The 19,229-nt window shown below is 38.5% G+C and overlaps 1 protein-coding gene across 10 annotated transcripts in view; it reads left to right on the top strand.

Annotated features, from left to right (window-relative positions):
* The window catches only part of SLC4A7 (solute carrier family 4 member 7), an 85,082-nt gene that overhangs the window by 17,756 nt on the left and 48,097 nt on the right, over positions 1–19,229 (top strand). For 6 of the 10 annotated variants that reach the window (XM_062603579.1, XM_062603580.1, XM_062603578.1 and 3 more), the window contains exon 2: positions 17,321–17,402. In XM_062603579.1, the coding sequence (XP_062459563.1) occupies positions 17,321–17,402 (82 nt within the window). Of the gene's footprint in view, positions 1–8,568; positions 8,735–8,773; positions 8,793–17,320; positions 17,403–19,229 lie in introns of those variants that run through there. The other 4 variants (XM_062603583.1, XM_062603582.1, XM_062603574.1 and 1 more) reach the window with 3 other exon arrangements.

Below are 19,229 nucleotides of genomic sequence, written 5' to 3'. Positions count from 1 at the left end.
CTCTTCAGTTCTTCTAAAGTTTTTACAAATGTGGGATTACCTTGCAAATTCAAAGCAAGACCCAGAGCAGAAGTGAATCCTGATGACACAGTGGTTCCAGAAGTTTGAACTGTGGTATAATTGTGCAATGTGTTCATGATGATACTGTGAATGTAAGTTAATGATGCATGTTTGTGAATGTAAGTTGCTAATAATATTACATTGTTACAAAAACCACAGTTACGTTATGGAATTAGTCAAAAGTGGAAATAAGCTTCAAATACACAGAATAAACCTCAGGCTGCTTTCATTGTTGCATTTCCTAAACATTAAGTGTATATGCATTGCAGTCTTTTCAGCAACTTTTTGTTTAACATCCTTCTACAGGGGATTGCTACTCGAGTCTGCAGCTTTATAGTTTTCTTCAGTAGAAAAGGCTGAAAGAACCATAAGAATATAGGGAATGATGGTAGTGCTCTGTACTATTGTACAATAGCTTCCTTTCTGAGGTCATCAAAATTTCATGTTTTTTTCCCGTTGTGGTGCGTGTAAGACTAAATTTAATGTGTTTAAGCATCATGACCTCAGTGGTCTGAAGAAAGTTATCTTCCCCTCATACATCTGATTAAGTTGTCCGTGAGTGCAAACTTGGGGTTAATAACAGCATCAGCAAATACAAGTGGTTTCTGAAGTGAACGGTTTTCAGGTTCCCCCTAGTGTCCTGGTATGAATGCTGTAATTTTAAACTAAGTGGTTCAGTCTCCCTTTAAAGGGAGAGCTTCCTTTTGGCACAGTTTCTCTGTCCCAGTGACAAAAGGATGTGTTACCCTTTCTTTGAGTCCCTGTCAATGCACAGGGGCCTCAGACAACAAAAATAGTTTTCAGTAGACAGTTGGCCTGGTTATAAATATTTTAAAATGGCCATTTATTTGTTTCTTTGTGCTTGAATGATTTTGCTTTATGTTTTTTCCTACTTCTGCTAGTGTTGATTTAATAACAGTGGAAACTGATTCAAATTTTGAAGACAGATCTTTTGGAAACCTCGTTTTTTGGGAAAGTCTGTAAAAGGTTTTTAAAATCAGATATGTAATTATTATTTCTAGTTAATTACATTTCAGTCAAAAGCTCTGAAATTGATGTTAAGATAGCCAAAAGCTATGATGTCATATTCCCCTAAATAGAAGACTTTAGTAAAATTTCAACAAAAAAGTATGATTTTTCTACCGAAGTTGAGAGCCTTATCGTTTTTCAGATACAATCTTGTTGGATGACGTTAGCATGTAGTATAAACCAGTTTGACTCCGTTCTGTATTTAGGACGTTTTAACAGGGTGCTGTTTGGTGACACTTTTCCAGCCTGGTTTACAGGTTGATTTTTTTTTTTTTTTTTTTTTTTTTTTCCTGTAGAGTCAGAAATGTGAGAATAATAGCAAATAATTTGGTGGACAGGTTAATTTCTTTGTGTGTGCCCTGACTTAATTGAAGTAACATTTGGAAAAAGGGATGGATATGCTTATAATATACATATGATCTAGGCAAATGAAAGTTTTAACATTAGAAACATGGGGAGTTTCCTAGAGGGACAAGTGCATTCAAGTTTTTCCTATTTAAATATTTCTTTACATTTTGCTTTTATCTGTAGACGGAAAAGCTTCAGTATTACAGTTCTTGACTGTTGTTTCTGACGTATCTTGTATTTCATTTTTCAAATTCTTTCTTGTATCAGCTTGAGGTAGAAAACAGTCTTTTGGGATCATGGACTGAGGAAAGCTTGGTTTGCTTGCCAAAAGCCTTCTAGTGAAAGTGTTCTTCACCTCAGAAATAAAATGGTCAAGATTTTTAAATTTCCATTAATACATATGTAATTAAGATATCCCACTGCAGATATAATAACATGTCCCCAGGGCTGTAAGCTGTAGTTGTTCCTATTTTATATGTCACAGTAAAAGCAAATGTTGAATTCTGTGTAAATGGCTGTGTAACGTTTGTTAGCATTAGAAAGACCTACTTACTCTGGAGGCTCTGTTTCTAAATCACTGGAAATGTCATGCAGTTTTATTCCCCTTATTGTCTATTTTCCCTTGTCTGATGTTTGTAGAAAACTCAATTGGCTGCCAGATGCAGTTGCCATTGATTAGATCAACTCCTGCATTTTTTTCCCCAGTATTTAAAGGTTCCCTACTAGTTAGAAAATCCTGAATTACAAATGATAACATGAAATTCTTGCAGGCGTCGGATGTAGTGTATTGAATTCATATTGCTGGAAGGTCTTCTGCTTAGGTCTCCAGTCTAGATGATGTATTTTATGTTTGTCTTAATGTTTGGTTTAGTGTGTATTTGACTTAGTATTTTAGTTTTCCATCTGTTAATGGGATCAGTTGTGTTTGTGAGGGCATCTTAAAGCTTTTGAATCTTCTTTTCAAGTTAAGGCAGAGAATGCAGGAGGAGAGTTTGTATCTAGGGGCATGACTTGATGCTTTGAAGCCAGCTGGTGAAAATTGCTATACTTGCATCTCAAGGAGCGTAGATCTGGTGTAATCTTACTCTGCAAGTTCAAATTTGCCTTACAAGAAAGTCATGGCAGCAGAATTTTTATGCAAGGCTAGATAAGTTTCTGTCTTCTATAAGTTAATATGAAAGGCAAAAACCCATCTAAATTCCTAGTTGTGCATACTCTAATTTCACTTAAAATCAGTCTTTCCTTGAGCTTGTACTTGTGCTGTTGGAAGGTGTTGTACAGCTTAAGGTGCATGGAACTGTGGTCTGACTGTGGCTGTGTCCCTTCAGTGAGCCATCTGAAGGATCTTGGGCTGACTTCTGGAAGTTTGAAGTTGACAGTTTTTTGTCTAGCAACGTCTTCCCTTATAAAGGCTATTTCAGCCTTTAAAGATACTCTGTTTTGCTTCAGAATGGAAGAATTTCGGCAAGTAAGTACATGTCTTAAGATATGGCTTCATGCTGAGGCTGAGCTGGATTGAGTAGTTCCTGGTCTCTGAAGGGGATGTGTCATTCTTCCTTTGTCTTGTCTCCTTTCCCATAAACTGATTCAACTTGTGAAGCTGGCAAAAAAAAAAACACCAACAACAAAGAAACCCCAAACAAACCTCACAAAAACACCTGGTGAACCAAAACAAAACAGTCATTTGGAAAACCAACCCTGACATCTGAATTAAATATTTACTCTATGATCAGGGAAACATCAGATCTAATGTAAGGCAGGAATGTTATAATGTCTAGTCAAACTATTGTGAGAAGAAGAGAAAGTGGTATGTGCATGGTATCTCTCCATTCTCCAAGCAGTTATACTCAAGCTGAGATTCCAGTTGCAGTGGTCATGAGCAGACTCGGAGTTTTACTTCCTTTTCTCTTTGCTTCCTGAGGATCTGCTGTCAGGGAAAGCAAGCCTTTCCTCCACTTGTACTTCAAATAATGTCATTACATACCAGATAAAATTATCTGCCCCGTATTATGCTGCTTCATATCTGGACTCACCAGCTGTTCACTTCTGTGCCATGTATTATTCTAGGAGATGAATGTTTAATATTTCTACAAGTGATTGTAGAGCATTTAAGTATGCCCTTGGTTAGGTGGCCATAATAGTCTTGAAACAGCCCTGGTTTATAGTTCTTCTGAACATGCAAGGTGATCCAAGACTTTTGTAGGATAAAAAATTAGAATATCTCTCAAAAATGGTGCCAAAATGCCTAGAGATGAATTTAGGTAAAGGCAAGCAATAGAGATCTGTTGTAGAGCAGCTTTGAATTTAGAGAGCATCCTCATTCTTTTGCCAAAAAACCTACCTCAAAACCCAACAGCAACCCCCCCCCCCCCCCCCCAGATCCCCTAGCCTAACTCAATGCCATTTGCATGGTGACCTCATGTTTATGAATGTTAAATTCTTGGTAGTGTTCCTTTTGAATGCAGTGAATTTCTTAAATCTGTCTCTACTGAGGAATGTTTTAGAGTCCAGAAATAAGTACTCTAAAAATTTCACATTTTTCAGTATGTCCAGATCAGAACTGCAGGATAATTAATGAAGTAGCCTGTACAATAGAGTACATAGTAATCTTGCTGTTGATGACAATTCAGATTATAAATATCACTGGTATCCTCTCGAGAGTAAGTATGCAGCTCAGAATGGTGTATAATTGTGTAACATCAGGAGGGCTCGAAGTAGAGATCTGCCTCATGCTTGCTGACGGTGTCTCTGTGGCTTGTGACAGCTGTCCTGCAGTGTGCTGAGAAACTTTGCTTACTACTGGAGCAATACACCAGAGAATATTTGCACAGAACACATCTATCTTTTGGTTTTTTTTTCTTCTTCCTCTTCCCCCTCCCTCTTTTCTTCTTTCTTTGGTTTTTTTTTTTTTTTTTTTTGTCTGGAAACGCTCAGCTGCAATTGTATGTCCCAATACAAAGTGAGGCAAGCTGAAGTAGCCCATGCAGATGTACCTCTTGGGAACTAGCTGTTATGCGGAGATTGTATCTGTAAAATACTTGTAGGCAGTCAAACTCTTGATTTTTATGGATGTGTTTAATTCATTAAATGATGAACCACTACCTGTGAAGGTTTCTGTGTTCCTTTGCTAAGGAAATAACATCTGGCCACATCTGGAGTACTGTGTCCAGTTCCAGGCTCTTCAGTACAAGAAAGACAAGTTGCTACTGGGGAGGGTCCAGCAGACAAGGATGATCAGGGGTCTGAAGCATCTCTCTTGTGAGGAGAGGCTGCAGGAGCTGGGCCTGTTTGGTCTGGAGCAGACCGAGAGGCGATCTCATTAATGTATGTAAATATCTCAAAGGTGGGTGCCAGACTCTTCAGTGGTGCCCAGTGACAGGATGAGGAGCAGTGGCCGTAAACTAAAACAGAAGTTTTGCCTCAACATGAGGAAGAAATTCTCTGCGCTGAGGGTGACAGAGCCCTGGAACAGGCTGCCCAGGGGGGTTGTGGAGTCTCCCTCTCTGGAGACATTCAACACCCACCTGGACACATTCCTGTGTAACCTGCTCTAGGTGGCCCTGCCTTGGCAGAGGGGTTGGACTAAATGATCTCCAGACTTCAATTCTAACCCTAATGATTCTGTGATGTCCTTAGAGGACTGGCTCAGATTTGTGTGTAATAGAACACCTGTAGGAAGTGGCTCTTCTTAATATGAGTCAGTAGGTTCCCATTTAAAAAGCTGAACAAGACCATCTGTAGTGGTGTCTGTCATACTAACAGACAGCTTGTCATACAACTTGCTCTGACATGCTGCCCTATAATATTGCTTCCCCTCCTGACTTTCCCGTGACCTGGCTCCCTCCTCCTCTCTCCAAAATAAAGTCTCTTTTAGCAGTGTTGTCTTACTGTCTCATGGGTATTTCTTGGGTTTTATGCTCTTTTTTTAAAGTGAGGTGCTTTGAGTTTGATGCTCTCCTTTCAGATACATGATGAAACATGGTAGTGAGCTGGATTGGATTTTTTGAGCTACAGCATTAGAAAAGATCATCATGTTCATTTTGTATAATTTGTTCATTCAAGGAAGGGTTAAGTTTAGATTATGGATGTAGCTCGAACACCCTCCTAACCCATCTCCCAGGATTTTAATTACCAGTACAAATGTCATGCCAGATCTACCAATTTACAGGGCTAGATGTGAGGGAATGTCAGTTGTCCTGGGTTTAGCAGTAGCAGTCTAGCTACTGCTACTAGCAGTTTAGCTACTGCTAAACCCAGGACATCAGTATGGCCTCTTTTCAAGCAAACGAGTGCTCAGTTTCCTTCTGCTGTCTGTCTAGGTTTGATAGCTCTGGTCTTAAGCTCATGGTAAATCCTGTTGAGAGCATGGTTCTGCTCACTGTAGCCACTTAAGGAGAAATGTACTTGTGTTCTGCCATCTCAGAACAGCAGATTAAACACAGCTCTGCCTGCTGGAGACTCTGCAGACCCTGCAGGAAGGCAGTTTTCTGCCATACTTCATGATAGACTTGGATTGTAATAGCACTCTCATTTGTGGCTCAAAAAATATATGCAGCTTGTTGGTGTCTTAAGGCTGGTGTTGCTGTAAGATGTGATGGGGGATATTTTTACAGATTGATCCCGAAACTAGTCATAACAAATGCTGTGAAAACTACTCTTCTAATCCATTGTTAACATTTCTGCATTCTTCCCCATGGTTAACAGAGGTTTTGGAATTAGTTCAATTTAGTTGTTTTTGAGGGAATTTTTAATGGAAGCCTGTATTGCATACAAGGAAATCATGGACTTTATATTGCTTCTGTGAAAAGATTAAAAGTTCTGCAAAGAGCAAACAGCTCAGATGAAATCCTTCTTTTCTGTCTGGAGAATATATACATATTTTTTGGACCTGTCTTTCAAAGAAAGTACTTTTATAACCAGAGGTAAGCTCAGAAAAGTGGATCTGGAAGAGGTATAAAGGTGAAAATTAAGAAGGAACGATTGATGGAAAAAGTATATGTTTCATAGTAGCTACTTATATTTCTGTTTCTTCTTAAAACCCCCGAAAATCCTTTATACACTTCATAAGGATGCTTTTGCAGCATAAAGCATATGGTTGAAATACTGCTGCAGTACAAATAGTTTTGCTCCGAGTTCTCAGTGTTGTCACTGAACATGTTCAAGAATGTGGTAATTTTGAATATATTTGCCTACAGTTTGTTTTAGAATATTTGCGTAGCTAAGCATGTTGAGGCAGTTACAGTTTGAAGTTGTTGTGGTGTTCTTCATCTAATGTGAAGCATTTGCCTGGTATTTATTCTTTAATTCTTGGGTAAGAGCAGACACTTATCCACAAAGTATTTTGGTGTGGGACTTAAAAGACAAAAGCTTCCATCTGTTTGAAAAACAACTTGTTTAGATTTTAAATATTGGGTTTTACAGCTTGGCTTTACATGGGCGTGTTCTTTGCTTTCTATTTTTTTTTCTTAAATGAATAAAGCTTCCATGCTTACAATGAAAAACCTGTGGGTTTTTTATTTGGTTGACTACAGACTAGAAAGAGGTTTCAGTAAATTGCTTCAGAGCGGTTTATTAAGTTTCTAAACCAAGTAAATATTCTTTCCAAAATGTACCAAAATAAAATAAGCAAAGGTGTGATTCTCAGCCTCCCCCTCCCACCCTGCATCCCCTCCAATACCAAAGGAATAGGCAGCCCTGCTTCCCTTTTCACCACCCTGCCTGCCTCAAGCTAAACCAACCAAATTCTAGATGCTGAAGTACTTCTAGTGCAGATTTAGACTAAGGACAACTGCATTCAAGTGTGGGAGAGCCAGCACAACACAATTCAGCATAGCTGTTTGGGTATTCATCTGAGTAGCTGAAGAACTGTATGAGGAAAAGAATAGGTTTGGTTTAGCATGCTTAGTTGAGAAGAGGGCACTGAGATAGGATTTCTGATACAGTTTAACTGTTCTTCCTGTGTGAGTCATTTAGTTTACTGTCATTTATGGAAAGCAACAGAGAGGCCTTCAATAGTTTGGAAGTGAAAAGATTCACAGGCGTGTAAGAGTGAAAGTCTGTTTTCAGAATGGAAACAAACTACTTTTAAATTCTTATCAGCACTGGCTGAGAATATTTGTATTACACTTGGAGAATTTTCTAAACTGAGAGAGGCAGTGATGGGAGCTCAGTGTAGTCTTCCGATTTCTGAACTGCTAGGTGGTAAATACCATCTTTACAGTGCATTTCTTTGGCTGATGGTGCTTATCTTGAGTTTGTGACCAGGATGTTACTTGCCTTGTTGGCTGGGGTGGCACCAGTCCAGCTTTGTTACTAGAGTTCTCATCATCCAAGAAGTATGACTGAAAGAATGAAAAAGATCAAGGAAGGAAGGCAGTGTCATGTCATGAAGGTTAAGTTACGCATAATGCCTTAAAGAACCAGGTTTTCTATGTGTTATTTGATGGGAGAAGGAGATTAGGGTAAGTCAGTGATGAAGAAAAGCTCTGAATCTGATCTGCTAGAGTGGAGGTTGCGTTGCATTTTTGTAAGGCTGGCTTAAGGAAAGAAATATAGCTACTCGTATTGTGCCTGAAACAGGGAGTAATCATACTCTGGAAGGAGACATGTAATGAATTTTAGCTAACAGCGTGCCATTTTTTATCTCAACAGCGGGGGGGGGGGGGGGGGGGGAGGATTTTTTGGGAAGCTCTGATTTAAAATAAATCAAATGATAAACAAGAAGATACGGCTTTTGTAGGGAGAAAAAGAAAAAAAACAACACCAAAACCAAAATTGCTTTGGAATGAGTGTTCAGTGAAAGGTCAATAATACAGCTGTAAACCAACTTAGCAGATATTTGACATCTGGGTTGTTCTGTTCTGGGACCCAAAGTGCAAATGTGCTTTCATTTTGTAGTGCTAATGAAGTCTTGGATCAGAGCAAAAATTATAACCTTGGAGCTCTTCTTAGCTGCTGTTGATGCAGAAAGTGTTGTGTGGAGCTCTGTTTCACTCCTTTTTTGGAATTGTCAGAGCTTCAGTTGAAAGCTTGCTGTCTTGCCCATTCTGCTTTTGAACGACCCTGAGGGAGCTGCAGTCTGTGCCCTGGGAGATGAGACTCACAAGGGAGCGATTGGCTGTGGGGCTGGGGAGCCATTTCCTGGAGTGCATCTGTGTCAAGCAGAGTGAGCTAAGACAGTCATGTATGCGCAGTCTCTGATCTCCTGGGAGGTTCATTACGGGGTCTTGTACAAGGACATACTCTGCTTCTGCACATCAGCATGGAAGAAGCTCATCCAGGGAAGAAAATGCAACCTGTACGTAGACAGCAGCTATATAACTTGATAATGGTTTGAATGTGCTTTTCTGCAAGTGGTATGTAGCAGCTGTATCTCAGAATGGTGTGCTACCTTAGACTCAGTGGTTGTGGGAAGAAATCTTTGAAAGATTTGGGGGTAGAAATAATACTTGAAGTAGAGATTTCTGTATTAGGGAAGATATTTTCTGCATCGCAAGAATTGCTTAATCATAGTAACTGGCTTAATTCAGAAAGGAAGTGTGCTTTTACAGTTGTGAGAGTATAATAGTAGATTTGCAGCATGTTTCAGTGTTTGCTGCTGTTGTGCTGCTGTTGTTCTTTTCCTCCGATGTGTGTGTGGTTTTTTGTTGTCTGCTCTGCTTTCCCCTATTTTGAGTCATCTTTTCTTAATTTAAAGGTTATTAAATGTGGCTTTCAGTAATTTTGTGCAGGTACAGCAGAGAATTTTCTGGTAAAGATACTTGAAATAGCATATTCATTGTTCCTTCTGACAAAAATGAACTTGATGAGCTATGTAACTGAGATAAAATGATCACAGAGGTAGTGTTTTCTTCAAACGTCAGTAGCATAGCTGCAAAACTATGGGGATTTGTATAGTGAAGGAGTGAACTCTGGTGTCAGCGTTACAAGCTGTTTAGCTCTTGTACAGGCTAGTCTTTATCGCTGCTGTTTAACTGCAGTGCAGTGTGTAAGAGGGATTACTACTTTAGAGTTCCTTGGAAACTAAAATCTATTGGATGGAATTTTCCTATGCTATAGAGTTTTGAAGACCTCTGGATTGGATTATATGATTTTTTTTTAAGATGACCACTTAATTTTTCTATTATCTTGTGTGAATGTAAGAAGTAAAGAGTTTCATTTAGACATGTTAAAATACATGTGAATGCAGTGGTCTTGTTTGTTAGGGTCTCTGTAATGCAGTGATCAGTTTTTGATTTTCATTGTGCTCTGGACACAGAACCCATTGGTCACGCCTAGAAGACTAAAGTCCGAGGTGACTAGAAGTCCGAGTCCTAGAAGACAAAAGTCCGAGGTGACTAGTTATAAAGATTCCTCTACTGCTTTTCTATCTGTAATTCTAGAAATCAAAGTGAATGAAGCTATGAATTTGTTGAATGAAATTTAGTCTGTGAGGCAGTGATAAAATGCAACTTCGTAAAATGACTACTATAATGTTAGGTATGGAACTTGATCTCATGTGTCAGATTGATGAGATTATTTGCTAAATTTATGCAGGTGGTAGATTTTCTGGCTTGCCAAACACTCAGATTGAATTCAGACAGGCTTCTAATTTTAAACAAATATTCTCTTGCATTTTAGTAATGCCTTAATATAAATCAAGGTATCCCTTTTTCTCGTGTCTGTTCTAATTCATTGTTTTTGGACAGATTTCTACGGTGTGCTGTAGTTGGCAGCCAGTCACTAGTGTGACCACTCTATTGTTAGTGTTTATGCTTCCTCCTCTTCCTGACTTTTTTTCCCAATTTAATTTTGTGTTCTGATTAACATAAGCACTTTGTGTGTACTGATCAAGGACTAGTGTCCGAGTTGTATGAAACATGGGTTAACTTGCAGGTTATGGTGCTCACTGTGACAGTGGCCTGCTAGAACCACTGAAATAAAGTTTTTTATAAATATTAGATATTCAACTGTGCAATAAACAAAATGTGAACGTGTTTAGAACTACTTTTTTCCCCAAATTCTGGTATGGTGTTTTTTGTGTGTGTGGGCATTTTTTCCTTTTTTTTTTTTTTTTTAAAGTAACACACATACGTGTCTGTCTTCACTGTCCTCCACATACAGTTTTGGAAAAGTAAAAGTAAAATACAACTTCTGGACAGTCCTATGGAAGTCTGTGTTGTCTATTGGACGTACTTGTCCAAGCAAGGTTTGTATAGCTCTTCTGGCTTTTTGGTTTGGTGTGTTTTTTTTGTTGTTGTTGTTTGGTTTTGTTTGGTAAGTCTTCTAGAAGCAGATTGGTCAAATGTATTTAGTAGGGTAAGTTGAGCAGTTAATTAGAGGATTAGTAGGCTAGAAAAACTTCTCTAAGTATTCCAAGCCTCTTTGATTACAACTATGGTGTTGCTGAAATCTAAGCATCAAACCTTCCTGTGAGGATCTGAGTATTGCTTTGATTAGGAGGAGTCTTCATTTACATGTGAGGATAGTTGTATAAATTAGTAATTGTATAACCACAGATGAGATTCACAGGAAGGGGGGTGGTGGTATGGGGGGGTGGTGGTGTAGGGGGTGGTGACACCAAAACCTGTGAGCTGTACTACAGTCTGCTGCAGTGTGTGACCAGTACCCACTACTATGATAGTAGGGGGAAAAAGCTGCTGTTCCTGCGCAAATGAAACCATAGCAAACACAAAGGGGAACCCATCAATATAGTATGCTTCCTAGTTTAAACCTGGCGAGTGTTCTGGTTGTGAATTATTAATAATTTTCATCCATATATATTTAGAGGCAAAGCTATCTAAAATTTGTATGCTGACGAAATGAGATGGTGCCCATTTATATTTGGTACATTTTTCCTTGGCTGTTAGGTTGATTGCTTGATTTAGAACTGGTAGTGTTTCATCACTTTGGCAACTTACGAAGATACAGTATTGCTGGGTAGACCAGTACTGTGCTCAAAGAATTTACCTCAAATGCATTTGTAGGATTGCTTGTGCAGTTCAGCTGAAGACTGTTCAATACCCTGAACAGTCATAGAATCATAGAATGGTTTGGATTGAGAGGGACCTTGAAGATCATGTAGTTCCAATACCCTCGCTTACTACTATTTAGAAAGAACTGTTGTGTTTTGTTGGTTTTTTTTTTTTTTTTCTTGTATCCTGGCTGTCCTTCCAGGAGGTAGCAACTGGAGATGCCTGCCCTCTTGCCCACCATAGGCTCATCTTACCTCCGGTTTAAAAGCAGAATCAGTCTGACAGAGAAGTAAAACAATATATTTAGAACTCACCAAGCGCTGCTATTGGCCATTCCTGCAGGTGAACCACGTGAAAAAGCACTTCCCAGTTTACTCACTCTTAGCTAAGTGTACTGAGTGCTCTGTATGGATATCAATGGGTGTCATAGAGTGTAGACTTAGTGCTGATAATTGCCAGAGGTAGAATGATAACCGTTGAATTCTGCATAGAGTGTGACAGATGGCATTAATAAATACATTCATTTTCTGGTGTCTTTTCTTATGACTTCCAGGGCTGCTGTGTCACTGGTGGACTTGCAGTCCTACAAAATTAGGAGATAACACTGGTCTTGCCTGAGATTTTTTTTTTGACTTTTATTTTTTTCATTAGATTATTGATGCCTATTAGCTTGCAGTTCTGAGAGTGAATGGAAAAGAGGCTGTGTGTGCATTCTGTAAATCAGGGATATATTGTTTCCTGACTACATGGAGTATTGTGTGCTTGGAATAGGAATGCAGGTTTCTGAAACAAGCCTCGTGGGAAATGCTGTTGTGAAAATGAAACATGAATGACCCTACTGGTTCTTAATTAATCTGAACAATGTATTTCAGTAGCTGTGTGAGAATATAAATGGGTTTGTATCTATCTATAAAAAAAGATTAGTTTTAAAATATTTGTACATAAATACAAAACACTACCCCCCACCCCCTTGTTTAGGTTTGGTTGGTTGTGGGTTTCTTTCTCCTTTTGTGTCTGTCACCCCCCCCGCCCCCCATCTACTTGAATAAGTGCTGCAGTGAAGGTTCTTTGTAGCATGAAAGTAGTAATGTAATGTTTTTTTGGGGGGGGGATGGTGGTTTTTTGTTTTTTTTTTTGTTTGTGTCTTCTTTGTGCTCTGCTTGTTTACTCTGATGAGCGCTAGGGCTATCTCTTCTGGTGCTGCAGGTAGTGCCCAACTCTGTTGGGGAAGAACTTGGGGCTGAGGGGATGTAAACGTGGCATACAAACATTGACTTAGCTAAATAATGGCTTTAAATGGTGAGTTAAAATTATTCTCAACATAATTACTGTATTCTACTTAGATTTCAGAGGTTTCTGGTTAACTATATCAGCCATTTGTATGATCGCTATCATTAGAATGAATTGATTGAGTTGCATTTCAAGTACCTTAAACATTTGTTGCTTGCAAGTTGTATCTCTTGAAAGTGTTTTTTCAGTAATGCTTTTTGGCAGTGTGCCCATCTGAAGTCTGGCATATGTATGTGACTGCGTAAAATTAGTTGAGTTGCATGGTGAGAAGAGCTTGTACAGATGACAGTGGAAAGTTCCCTTTAAATTTAGTATTCTCTGCGTCATATTTGTGCCAATCCACTAGGTGGTAACTAAGACATGGTGCTGGAGGTGTTCTTGCAAACTTGAGTGCTTTCCTTAATGATGCATGCAGTTTAGGACTGACCTTTTTCCTAAATACTACTTTAAAAAAACATACAACTGTAATAGTGTGAGGTGTCCCTGCCCATGGCAGGGGGGTTGGAACTAGATGATCTTGAGGTCCTTTCCAACCCTAACTGTTCTATGATTCTATGAGTCTAATATTTTAGGTACAGAAACTGTATTATGCTAAGTGAAGACAAATACTCGAGAAGGTAAATAAAGCATAAACAATTTTTGAATACTTGTTTGTCTGCAATAAAAAGGGCATTACTCTTTTTCTCCTGGACTAAGACATTTGAAAATGGGAGGTAGCAAGAGGAGATCTGATGGGATTCTGCTAGAGCAAAGAGTATTTGAAAGTCTTGTCTGGTCTGCAACAGTTGAAAAGGTGTTTCATTTTCATGCAGGGCAAAGTCAGAAGGCTGATAAGACATGCTGTAGTATATGTAGGTACCTCTGGCTGAATAGGAGGGTTTTACTGGAAGGTTGTTTCTACACTATGTTTGTGAGTATCCACAAATCTGGTGTTAGGAAAAAGTATACTTGGTGTATTTTAATACAGTGTTCTAGGATGACGTTATTTATTTATTTATTTATTTTTAATTTCCTTGAAGTACTCTGGATTTATTTTTATAAATTACCATCTCATTGTGGAAAAGCAAACCAAAGGCGAAGGTTTAATCTCTCCCTGGGGCACCTTGGTAGCTGCTTGTGTTGTTTTTTTCCCTACTTCATTGTTCTGTCTCGTGACTGAAAGGTTATGTACGTTCCAAGTTAGTAATTTTATTTTGCCTTGTCTTCATCTGCTGCTTTTTGGGCATCTGTGGGATTATTGTACATCTAATTTCACATGAAATGGATGGTAATCAGCAGAGGAGTGTTTGCTCTAGGATGAATTCATTCTCTCTGCCTACAAAATGGAAGTTGATGAGTTTTAAACAATCCCATCTCTTTTTGTTTGTGTATGTAAAGATTCAGAAAGAAGAGATAACTAGAGTGGGAATGTGTTTTGATTCAGCAGCTGTGAATTCGACAGTGTTTTTTCTCTCCCTTCTGTTCCTTAAAGTGGCATGGTAGTTCTTCTATAATTACTGGGAACCTATGCCCTACAGACTTTATTTTTAGCAAGGAAAAGGTTGTAGCTTGGAATTAGTTTTATAGAGCATTTGAAAATTTTAGTTGTTTTTTTTTTTTTTAATGTCTAACTGGTGCCAGAAGTATCTTATAGTGGCATTAGCTATTGGCCTCACAAACAGCTGTGTTAAAATGATGCTTTGTGCTTTTCTAAACAAAGGCTGAAAGACTTTTTCTTCATATATGATATTCGTGGTTGCTAATGGTTTATTCTTGGGGAAGTCTTTGCATACGTTGAGTACTTTGAGATAGTAATAGAACAGTTTGCAAGGGCATGCATACCTTTCTGTAATCTAATCTCAAAAGACATGTTACTTTCACATGATGTGGGTTTGAAGGCTGCTTCTATATGTGTAAGGTTGGCAAAGTACCGCTGTTACTGAAGCAAAGGGTGACAAATATTAATAACATGGTATAAGGCATACAGCAAGTAACAGTTTCAAGATGTAATTGAGAGATAAAAGTATTTTCTTGCATGTGTGTATGTCATTTTCTACCAGTATGTGGTAGTTTGTATAATCTGGGGAGAAACTTTGTTACTGCTTGAAGCCTGTATTTGGAAAGCTTCCAGGTGTCCTAAAAGGAGATTGGGGAAGTTAGGTGCAGGATATTCCATCAATTTGGCTGTGACTATGGAACTAATTGTGGAAGAGTTTTTAATAGCAGTTTTTGTAGTATTAGAGGGTTTTATCCCTCATAAGACATTTAAAATGAAGATTTGTAGTACTTCACCTATTTTCATTTGGGGTTTTTTTTTGAGTTTTCTGGGAACATGCAGGATCTGTGTGTATATCTCCTTCTGTGAACTGGAGTGTAGCATGGTCACGTAACTTTCCCCCTCGTCTCAGTGACACAGAAATAGAAAATAGGTGAGTGTGTGGTGGTGTTATGGCCTCACCAACGCAGTTAAATGTTTTGCTGAACTTATTTCAAACAAAAGATTGTTATCTGAGGCTTTTTAATAGTGCTCCTTGGAGACCTCTTTTTGCTATTGGGTTTATGCATGTAAAAATATGTTTCCCAAGCTGTGCTGGAAAATCCATCTTCAGTAAAGATAAGAGCTAAGACTTACTTTGCAACTGTTTTTGATAACCATGCCAAAGATAGGGAAAGAGAGAGAGCAGATAGAGGCTAGATACATTATGAAGGCATCTTCTAGAGGGCTTTTTGGGGTGTAGGAGCCAAGAATGTACCCCCTGCCCCCACCTTCCACCTTATTACTGTGACGCTTTGAGAATTTCTGCCACTTCTTCATTAATAGATCCATCAGTTGTATTCATTGTATTCACTAATTTGTTATTCTTCAAATAGATTCATTAATTGTAAGATTTTGGCGGATTTGCCCTTCAGGTGCAGCTTTGGTTTAATCACCTGAATTATTTGATTGAAGCTGTCTGGAGTGTGCAGGAGTTCTAATTTTTCTAACATTCATGCAAGACTCCCCTTCTGCTGTGTAACACCTTTCTTGAAAACACCATTCTTAGGGACACAGCTCAGAATCACCTTTTATTTAGAGGTTTATTTGGCTGTCTGCCACTGTTGTATCTTGCCTATTTACATAGGACTGCTGTTTTTATTTTTTTATGTGGTCTAACTGCTTTTATCTTTTTATTAACTAATATAGTTTTTTTATGTGCCATTTTTCATCTTCATATTCTTTAACATACTTTCCTCAGTATTCAAACAAAGATAAGGATTTTCTTTGTGTGTGTATGTGCACACAATATAATAAATACCTATTTTATTAAGACCATATTTTTAACTTGTAGCTGTTATACACATATGTTGTTTCTCATCCTTGTCACTTCCCTGTGAGATGACCAACTTGTTCTATATATAAAGCATTGCATTATTGTATGATTCAAAGATCAAAGTTTAGGTGAATGTCAACACTATTGGGGGTCCCAGTCCCTATAAGACTCCTGATTTAGGCTTTTCTTTTTAACTTACAAAAACCACTGGCACAGATCCTGTGTTGATCAATGTAAATGTACCAGTGGACTGCTGCCAGAAGTGGTGATCAAACAGATTTATTTGTGGTGCATCCTAACTGTCATGTGGCCTCAAGAAAAGTCACTTTGGTGGACTGAGCTAATGGAAAACTGATTCATGCAGAAAGCAGGGACAATATTCTTCAGCAGTGACACAGTTAGAGTAAAGCATTACCTGTAGTGTAACTACAGTATAGTTCTTTTGGAGAGCCTCCAGCCTTCTGCCAGGAGGCTGTAATTTGTGAGCTGTTACAAGTGGACTGTATTCTAAAGAATGCAGACATTTGAAGAAAGGCAACTTCAGTGTAGTTCCGATGTCAGTTCAGAGATGGATTTATGAGATTACTATTGCTCAGTTATTTTAAGGCATATTTTTTTCAAGAGTGAGCAAAAGACAGCGTTTAAAGGTCTGCTTTAGCAGTGTGCTAAGTGTGATTAGAGGACTGTGCTTTCGTGTTATGAGTGGTATGGTTTCAGTAGTAATGGAATCTGAACAAATCATCTTGCAATTGCTGTTTTCTAACTTTGTGCATTAAAAATACGGTTTAATACGTGTGTGGTTAACAAGGTGTCTGTTGAAACCTGAGTGAAACAAATTTTTTGGTCTTAAAACTGTTGGTGTAGGGGAGGCCCCCAAGTTAAGTTACACAACTCTTTTGCCACCCCTTTGTATAACCTTTGGTTCACCAAAGCTGCTTATTTGTGCTGGAAAATCTCACACCCTAATTGTCCCCATGTTAACTTATGGAACTTTTGATTTGCTGGGTATTTTATTAAAGTAGATTCACTGATGTTGAACATACACCTAGAAGAATCACATTCTTGAAATGTATGTTGTGATCCAAGATATGATATCATTATCACTGCAAAAGATGATTGCATGGAATCTATTGATTATTCTATTTTTCCTTCAATTCAGGGTAATGTTTTCTTCAGGAATTGGATTGATAGATTTGCAGTAGCATTTTCTTTCTCAATTTCTAAGAGATGAAAGCGTGTTGTTTTAGAAAACTTTTTGACAAATAGCTTCAGGACTGCAGAATATATTTAGGTATTAAGAAAAAATTAGTTCTGTTTAGTTTTAACTTAAACTTGCATTTGTTTCTTCAGGGTCACGATGAAGAAGCTGTTGTGGATATGGGCAAAATCAGCTCTACTATCAATACAAACTTTGAGAAAGAAGAACTAGAGAGTAAGTTTGACAGTTTTCTGTTTGCTTTCCTTACTGCTAAAGGAATTGGAATTTTACAGCCAAGATGAAATTCTAGGAATAAATCACTGGTGGGCCCTTTTTATGGTGTGCCCTGTTTCCCTGTTTTTGTCTCTGTGCATGTTAATAAATACTCACTGCTATTCAAATATCACAAAAAAACCCAAACCAAACACCAAAACAACCCCCAAAAAACCCTAAACCATTAAAAATGCATGAAACTTCTCAAGGAAAGCTTGCTTCTGAGATTGTAGGTTTGAAAAAATGATTGCTGTCAGTGAGTGATCTCCCAGCATGAATGATGTCAAGTTCTGCAGAATCAAAACTCAGGAAATGGGGGTCATAAGGGAGATGTTTATTTTGTTTTCTGCAAGTTAAGTATCATTCTGAGTGTGGTTACGCACTTTAAATACCAAGTGTCTGAACTGCTAGCAGTGCTTCTAGTCCCATGGTAAACTATGCAGTCTGCAGTCAGCTAAAGCATTATGGAACCCTGTTAGTCTTTGTTATCTTGACTCAGGATCCTGCATTTAGCAACAAAAATAGCATTAAGCTAGTTTCATGTCACAAAATCCAAAATTAGATACTTCATGTAGGATACTGAGTTGAAAAGGAAATAGATTGGGGTGAAGATTCATGGATGCCAGAGGAAAAAGCTACGGAGATCCGGTATTAAAAATCTTGTTTATTCACCTTTCACATAGCATGTTCTGAAGCCTAATTAACATTTGCAAAATGCTAGATGATTATCAGTAGATTCAGTATTTCCTGACACCCTACTGCTTCCGAACACTGGAGGGCCATTATAGCACCAATTTCTAGCTGAGAAAAGTTGATTTAGGTTGCTGTCACATTTTCTTATTACAGTTTGTTGTGATTTAAGTTGTTTGTTGCTGTTGCAGTCATATTCTTGAATTGTTCCCTTCAGCCTGTTACTGTTTGCTGTCTTTTACTGATACTTTTGTTTGTCTTGACTATATGTACCATAAGCCTGGTTAAGTATCTTAAGCCAGCAGATAACGTAACAGTCCTAACACAGGAGAATAGTAAGAAAGATCTCAGCAGCTGAGCACCCCAAACCTATTTGCCACACAGATGGATGTGTACCAGTGCTGAGCAGAGGAAGGAAGTGTGAATATGAGCCTGAGAGGTACAGTGGTGGAGCCTGCAGCAATGCCAGTTTAAATAGGGTTGAGCTGTGGTGAAACCACTGCTGTGTCTGTTTCTAGAGTTAAATCTTCAGTGCATATTTAAGCTGTCTTCCTCCTTCATTCCTTCTCTTGCTTTTGTCTGGGAGAACCCAGAAAAAGAATGTGTGTGGTATGCAGGGAGGCAGGGGTTAAGGGGAAGCAGGCATTCAGCTTAAGTAGTGTGCCATGCAGCAGCATGAACAGCTGTAATACCTCAGATACCAAGAATGACATGGGAACTTTCAGCCTGAGCACTTCCCCAGGCTCTTCTGTAGCATGTTTGCAGGAGTGCTTCAGCTAATACAACACTGTACTTGCATAAGATTCTGGATGGGAAGGCAGGGGCTTCAGGCTGCTAGGGGCAATTTAAACATTTGTATTGCTGACTATGGCAAATACCTATCTTAAGGTGAAACTGAGACTAATGTTTCATGAACAATTGAATCAACAGCTGTTGCAAGGAGGAGATGAGGAGATCTTGCTGTCTTTACCTTGTTCTTAGCCATGCGGCCTTATGTTTCCTCTGGCCACCTCTCTTTGATGTGACCCAGACAGGGGTTATAGAGAGGTTAAATAATAAGTTATCTAACAAGAAAAATGTATTCCAGTAGGTTTATTG

The sequence above is a fragment of the Pezoporus occidentalis genome, unplaced genomic scaffold, assembly GCF_034315485.1.
Source record: "Pezoporus occidentalis ecotype Australia unplaced genomic scaffold, CSIRO_AGI_Poc_V1 ctg80, whole genome shotgun sequence".
Taxonomy (NCBI): domain Eukaryota; kingdom Metazoa; phylum Chordata; class Aves; order Psittaciformes; family Psittacidae; genus Pezoporus; species Pezoporus occidentalis.
This window is presented reverse-complemented; position numbering and strand designations above follow the sequence as displayed.